This window comes from Penaeus monodon, chromosome 11 (assembly GCF_015228065.2).
Source record: "Penaeus monodon isolate SGIC_2016 chromosome 11, NSTDA_Pmon_1, whole genome shotgun sequence".
NCBI lineage: Eukaryota > Metazoa > Arthropoda > Malacostraca > Decapoda > Penaeidae > Penaeus > Penaeus monodon.
In genome coordinates, this window is record NC_051396.1 from 8371324 (window position 1) to 8378823 (window position 7500).

A 7500-nucleotide genomic window follows, 5' to 3' on the forward strand; every position below is an offset into this window, starting at 1 on the left:
GGAACCATATAATTTGCACCAGCTTGTATGTCTTTGCTGATCTCTGCCAAAGATGACTTGTGAAATCTAGAGCTACTGTTGATGAGGTGTACTTAGGAATACTACTACTCATTGATGAATTTTTCTGCATCTGCTATGATTTGCCAGGCAATAAAAAAATATATAAATACATTTATGTTATTTGCAGTTAGCCGCCAATCTATTTTGCATATGCTTTTTATTATTTGAGCTGCCTTATCACTTGCAATGTATTGTTTTTATGTTGTATTTTGTCACTATGTAATAATTGCCAGTATTTACTTTTCCATCATGAATTGACATCAACATTAGTAATGTTATATTGAGTATGTATATGAAATATGATTATGCAGTATTATATATTCATTAGAATACTTTCATACAGAAATATTTTCATATCAGCTTTTACATTTTACATGCTCCATAATATATGGTTCATATTTATATTCATATAATATTTCATATGCATTCATCCTGTATTGACTTGTTAGTTTTGCATGGTACCAGTCTATTACTGAGTAAAGTATAGTGATTTAATCTTTGTCTCTTACCATTATAAGTATATAGTTTACATGTAGAAACAAAAACACAAACTAGTTTGTGTATATTTTGTCTTATTTAAAGATGGAACAGAAAACTAAGAGTAAGTAAAGCTGTGTTGAAGAAACTGTGGTTCAATTTCTTCAATGGCTTTTCCTTAAAGTGATGTATTGGATTTACAAGCTTATAATTGCTATTCCAAATTTTGGAATCCATTGTTTTATATTATTTGTTAATCACTTTTTATTTAAACAATTATTCTTATGACCTCTGAACTAAAGAATCTTTTAAGATTGTGTGAAATACATGTAAACTTAATATTCTGTATCTTTCAAAATATTCCTTCCATTTATGGAGATTTTGAAATTCTATTTTATTTTTTTATTTTATACACCTGATTTAAGTCATTGTGTGGTGAATAGGTTTTCAAGAATTTATTTAAATTTGCGTGGCCATGTGAATACAATCCTCTTTTAGTGACGTAGTTCAACCTCATTTATCATTGCTTATCACCCTGCACTATGAGTGTTATCACAACTCTTGGATGATCTTTCTTCACATTTTAGCCCTTTAGAGGTAAAACTCTGGACCTCTGCAAACATTTATTGTATGTCCTTAACTTTACAGTATGTGGAGTTATCCTTAAATTACTCCTTTGTATGAATTTATGAATCGTCCCCCCACCCCCCCTTTTCCTTTTCTGTTTTTCCATCTTCTAAAAGTGATGTTTTATCTGATAACTTTGCATACAATTTACAATATTTACCAGGAAATAAGCACACACTGTGACAAGAAGAAAATAATTATTATAATCTGACTGTAGTGAAGCTTTGCATGAGGCATACGAATAGAATATGTTTATATTCAGAACAATTAAAAATTATTTTGGAAGCCCAACATCTAATACGTCGTAGCTTAATTTCTTATTAATACCAGCAAGTTGCTTAACTTTGATGTGAAAGAAGTTGGATGCTTCAGCGTGATAAGAAATTATCCTTTAACAGTCAACATAAAGGAATGATAGAAAGGGATTTTGTCAGGAAACTCTCCTATAAAAAGGATTATATTTATTTTGATTAAACAGAGTGTAATACATTAAATTCAGAAATCAGTATATATTTGGTAATTTAGTAATTTTTTTTATGAGGTCAGATTATTATTATTATTTTGTTGTATCATTACTTATCCTGGTAAATTGAGTTACTGATCTTCCAGTGAATGGCTGTGTATCAGTGAACCTGTTAGTTTATATATATTTATGCTTATATGTATACACACATGTATATTTCGGTCTCTTTTAGTATCGGTCCTTTATATCAATATATTACTATATCAGTATCTGCCCAGTAAAGTCAGATAAAATGATAGCTTTTATGGATTGGTAAGTTCTGAGACATGCTATTAATGTGCCTGTGTGTGTGTGTGCCTGTGTGTGTGTGTGTGCCTGTGTGTGTGTGTGTGCTGTGTGTGTGTGTGTGCCTGTGTGTGTGTGTGCCTGTGTGTGTGTGTGTGCCTGTGTGTGTGTGTGTGTGTGTGTGTGTGTGTGTGTGTGTGTGTGTGTGTGTGTGTGTATGTATGTATGTATGTATGTGTGTGTGTGTGTGTATGTATGTCTGTATGTATGTATGTATGTGTGCGTGTGCGTGTGTGTGTGCGTGCTTGTGTTTGTGGTGCATGCGTGTGCATGTATATGCATATATACACATGTACAATCTTTATCTTTGATGCCCACACTTAGGAATTGGGTAACATTTTTATTATTACCAATTTTACTATATTTTGAGCAAAGTGCACACATGAAAAACACTTTTGTTCTTTACCATTACACAAACTTTTCAGCTTCTTTCATATGTTTCTTACAAATTGCTACTCTATTTAGATATTTTCAACCTCTCCTGCGAATGCGAATAATGTACACTGTAGGTCTATATATACTCTTCTTAATTCTTTCATTACTTGTGTATTATTAGCTTTAAAAACTGCAGATCCCTGATTTAAATACCAGGCTCTCAAGTTTACCTTATGTATATATATATGAATGTAAATGAGTTATTAGATATAATAAATTTTGTGTTTGTTTATGTTCATGATAAGTGAAGGTGTTATTAGATTATGCCATAGTACATGATTGCTATATTTTGTTATTATATGTTGTCTTATAAACACCTGTTTTCATTTCAATTTTCGAAATGCAGATTTTTTATGTAGAAAACTCATTATTGCTATTTTGGGCAAAAGTAGGTTTTGAATTACACCTCCAAGATGAAAGTAAATGTTACTTGTAAATGTCATTTTGGTACAGGTCCTACTCTACATAATGTCCACAAGTCAACTTTCAGACTGAAACACTGGAATAGACAGTCCATGGAAAAAAAATTGTTGCATGATCATTATGTTGTTCTTGTCATTACTTGGATGTTGTATTACTCATTGACACTGTGATTAACAAGAAGGTTCAGGGCTGATCCATGTGGAATCTGGGAGGGTGTACAACTTTTTTTTTTTTTTTTTTTTTTTTTTTCCACAATATGTAGATCATTGTTTGATTTTAAGGAGCTTGTATTATGGTAGGAGGAAATGAAGGAAAGGCATTTACTAAATCATCGCCTGCACTGATTGTTTACAGCAATCGCTAGTGTCACCCAGTAGCAGCAGCCGGGGCGGGCGCCGAAGTGGTGATGCGACACCAGTTGAACAGCAACCTGGAGATGATGTGTACCACACTTGGCATGCAGGAGCACCTCACCCCAACCTGCAGATAAGAAATCGTACACCTGACAGTTCTAGGTGAATTCCAAACCCTATATCTTTGCCTACTGACTGATCTCTCTTGTGTGATAGTTGATGTAAATCCAAGGTTTAGTTTTGAAAGAGGTGATTCGTGGATGACATGTTGCTCTCTCGCCTCCAGATCAACACCTCTGTCTAAAGTCATGGAGCTCTTTAGAAGTCATCGAGGAGAGAGCACAGAAGAGCGCCAGCGGAGGAAGAGTGGAGGCGTGAGTACAATTTTTTTTATATACACATAGGAAGCTCAAACAATACCCTTTATCTTGATGTTGTTGTGAGTGTTCCTCTATGGATATAGAATGAGATGGTCTGGTACATGCTTTTTATTATATTTTTTCTTGGTCAGTTTGGTTTGCTTTTATTATCATATAAATATTTGTAATTGATAATAACATTTAAGAAATTACACTTTAGGAGTGCATAGATACAAAGCATAAGCCAACTATCTCAAATAACTAAGTGTTCTGATTCCATGCAATGGTTACACTGAGGAGTGTAATATATTATATGCTGTATGGAGATTACCAAATGTTCCCTCTTATGCATATGCTATATTGAAAAGAGCATAGGTTTTTTATTGTAGCGTCAACTACTACACTGGTGGATGGTGATTTATGATACTACAAATTACAGTCTTTAAGCAGAACTGAGTAAAATAGATAATTATTTATCATCATTTATTATCAAAACTGAGGGAAGAAAAACAATAAACGTTGCTGCATCATCATCAAAAAGCTATTGTGTGTCATGAGGGATGTAAAAATATTGTGGGGGAAAAAATATGCAACTGAAAAATGAACCATGCAAATGAGGAAGTGTGAGACAGTGACAGTAATGAAATGTTAAAAGTGAGTTATTACATTCCAGAACATTTTCCATGGGGCTGATATTGATCTTTTGGGAAGTGGGTATTGAGAAACGTTGTTGCAGTTAGTCAGATGGGGGTGTTTTTTCTCTCTTTTCCCTTTCTCTTCATTTCTCTCCTCCCTCCCTCCATCTCTCTCTTTACCTCCTTCACTCTCCTTCTCCCTCTCTCTCTTTTTCTCCTTCACTCTCCCTCTCCCTCTCCCTCTCCCTCTCCCTCTCCTTCTCCTTCTCCCTCTCCCTCTCCCTCTCCCTCTCCCTCTCCCTCCTCCCTCTCCCTCTCCCTCTCCCTCTCCTCTCCTCTCTCCTCTCTCTCTCTCTCTCCTCTCTCTCTCTCTCTCTCTCTCTCTCTCTCTCTTTGTCAACATGGCGCCAAGTAGCTTGTCAAACACTGTATCGGTGATAGCACAGAAAAAATAACAGATAAATATATATATATATATATATATATATATATATATATATATATATATATATATATATATATATATATATATATAACATCACACAACATACCACACAACCAAACAATATATATATATATTTATTTATATTATTATTTATATTATTATATTATATTTATCTATATATATATATATATATATATATATAATATATATATAATATACATATCATATATATATTTATATATATATTTATATATATATTTATATGTGTGTGTGTGTGTGTGTGTGTGTGTGTGTGTGTGTGTGTGTGTGTGTGTGTGTGTGTGTGTGTGTGTGTGTGTGTATATGTATGTATATATATTATATATATATATATATATATATTATATATATTATATATATATTATATATATATTATTATATATTTATATATATATATACATATATATATATATATATATATTATATATATATATATATATATATATATATAATATGTATAAATATATGAATTTATATATATAAATATATATATATATATGATATATATAATATATATATATATATATATATTTATGTTTTTATATATATATATATATATATATATATGTATATATATATATGTATAGATATATATTTATGTGTATATATATATATATATATATATTATATATATATATATATATATATATATATACATGCACAACACACACACACACACACACACACACACACACACACACCACACACACCACACACACACACACACCACGCACACACACACACACACACACACACACACACACACACACACACACACACACACACACACAATGTGTATATTATTATTATTTATTTATTATTATTATTTTTTGTTTTTTTGTTTAATAATCTTTTATATTTCCCAACTGAGAGAGAATATACTAAATTAATTTAGACGACCACATTATGTTTGATGTATGTCATTATTGTATTTAGATTTTGTGATCAATTATACAGTTCACTAAGACAGTATGCCCATTATTAAAGTACCAATTAGTTTTTTGACTCAGAATTGAGTAAAATTATATATATATGACCTTGAAGACTGTTTTTGCCCCTAGCTCAAGGTCATGAAATTGACATTTTTCTCTTTCACAAGCATTAGTACTGAGTAATAGTGACTTGCTCATTACTCATGAAGTTATTATGGTAATCACAAATATTAAGTTTGTGATACAGAAATTTTTTTTTTTTTCTTTCTGTGTTTCTTTCTTTCTGTTTATGTTACTTTAAGAATTGACCTTGACTACCCTTGCACAAGAACTGATTATATTTTATGTAAGAGCATATGTTAAAAACAGTGTTGCTAGACACTGGTGAATTTGATTGAACTAAAAATGATTTGAGTCCATTTTTATTTATTTATTTTTTATCATTTTTTTATTGTCAGACTTTTTTTGGAATACCAGATTTTATATGGTCAGTTTTGATATTCACATCAATAGACAAAAGTGGTAATTATGACCATGAAAAGAAAAGAAAAATACACCAAACAGACAGAAAATTATCTGAGAAGAGAAAGGGGGAAGGATTTAAAGTGAATGTAAAAACTCTTCACACAAATCTTCAGTGTTTAAAATAAATTGCTGGTCCTGACTGTAAAGCCTTGTTTTTGTATGCAAGGAGGAAATTTTGCTCTTGTATCTGACTGCCTGTTTCGTTTTACTCTGTTTTAAGATAGGACTTGTATCTTCTGGTATTGGTTTTTGTCTTGTATAGTTGTTTACAATTTTGTTTGTTACGTTTATTCCTCAAATATTACTGTTACTACTATTATAATTGCTATTTTGTGTTAAATTGTCATTGTCACATTTTATTTTTATCTGTGAATACTGTGTCGTGCTTGAATAGAAAGAGAAAGTATAAAGTTTGGCAGTTAGTGAACAAACTCAACCACAGCTGTTTTCTCTCTCTCTCTCTCTCTCTCTCTCTCTCTCTCTCTCTCTCTCTCTCTCTCTCTCTCTCTCTCTCTCTCTCTCTCTCTCTCTCTCTCTCTCTCTCTCTCTCTCTGTGTGTGTGTGTGTGTGTGTGTGTGTGTGTGTGTGTGTGTGTGTGTGTGTGTATGTATGTATGTATGTATGTATGTATGTATGTATGTATGTGAGTGTGTGTGTGTGTGTGTGTGTGTGTGGTGTGTGTGTGTGTGTGTGTGTGTGTGTGTGTGTGTGTGTGTGTGTGTGTATGTATGTATGTATGTATGTATGTATGTATGTATGTATGTATGTATGTATGTACGTATGTACGTATTTGCCGCCGTTGTGTGTGATGTATGGTTGCGGCGTGTGCTTCTGTATTTTATCCGTGTACTTGTTTTGCGTAGCAGTCTTCCCCGTGGCTTGATTACCACTGGAGGAATCCCAATTAGAGCGTCGTCCTTCCTCGGTTGGCAGGTCTTAATTTACTGTTCATATCAAGTTCTCTTTATCTCCAGAGAGTACGCAGCGTATTAGCCGGTGCGAATTACTTTTTTTTCATGTATTTTTTTTCTTTTTCGTTGTTTTATAGTTTTTCCTTTTCATTCAGAGAGAGGCTGAAAGAAAACGTAAAATGGCGAGGTGTGACTTTTTCAGCAGCAACCGTCATTTGTGCGGTTGAACGAGCAGCAACAGTTTGTTTTGCAGTTGCAACATAAAAAGTGATTACCAAAAGTCCCTTAGTTGTTGATGCTGCTAGAGTACAAAATAGTCCCCGTGTTGACCAGTGTAAACCGCTGCACTAAAGGTTCCTCCATTGCGTTACAACAGCTCGGTTTCAACACAGTAGCTTTCGTCTCTCCAGGGTTACCTCCCTCGCGTTGTCGTTTGGCTGCTATATGCTAGGTTTCTAAGTTATATTTGCC

At 32.8% G+C, this 7500-nt stretch overlaps 1 protein-coding gene across 8 annotated transcripts in view; it reads left to right on the top strand.

Moving 5' to 3' along the window:
- The window catches only part of LOC119578716 (5'-AMP-activated protein kinase subunit gamma-2-like), a 214802-nt gene that overhangs the window by 102918 nt on the left and 104384 nt on the right, over positions 1 to 7500 (top strand). For all 8 annotated transcript variants that reach the window (XM_037926313.1, XM_037926311.1, XM_037926309.1 and 5 more), the window contains 2 exons: positions 3185 to 3345; positions 3470 to 3557. In XM_037926313.1, the coding sequence (XP_037782241.1) occupies positions 3185 to 3345; positions 3470 to 3557 (249 nt within the window). The remainder of the gene's footprint in view (positions 1 to 3184; positions 3346 to 3469; positions 3558 to 7500) is intronic.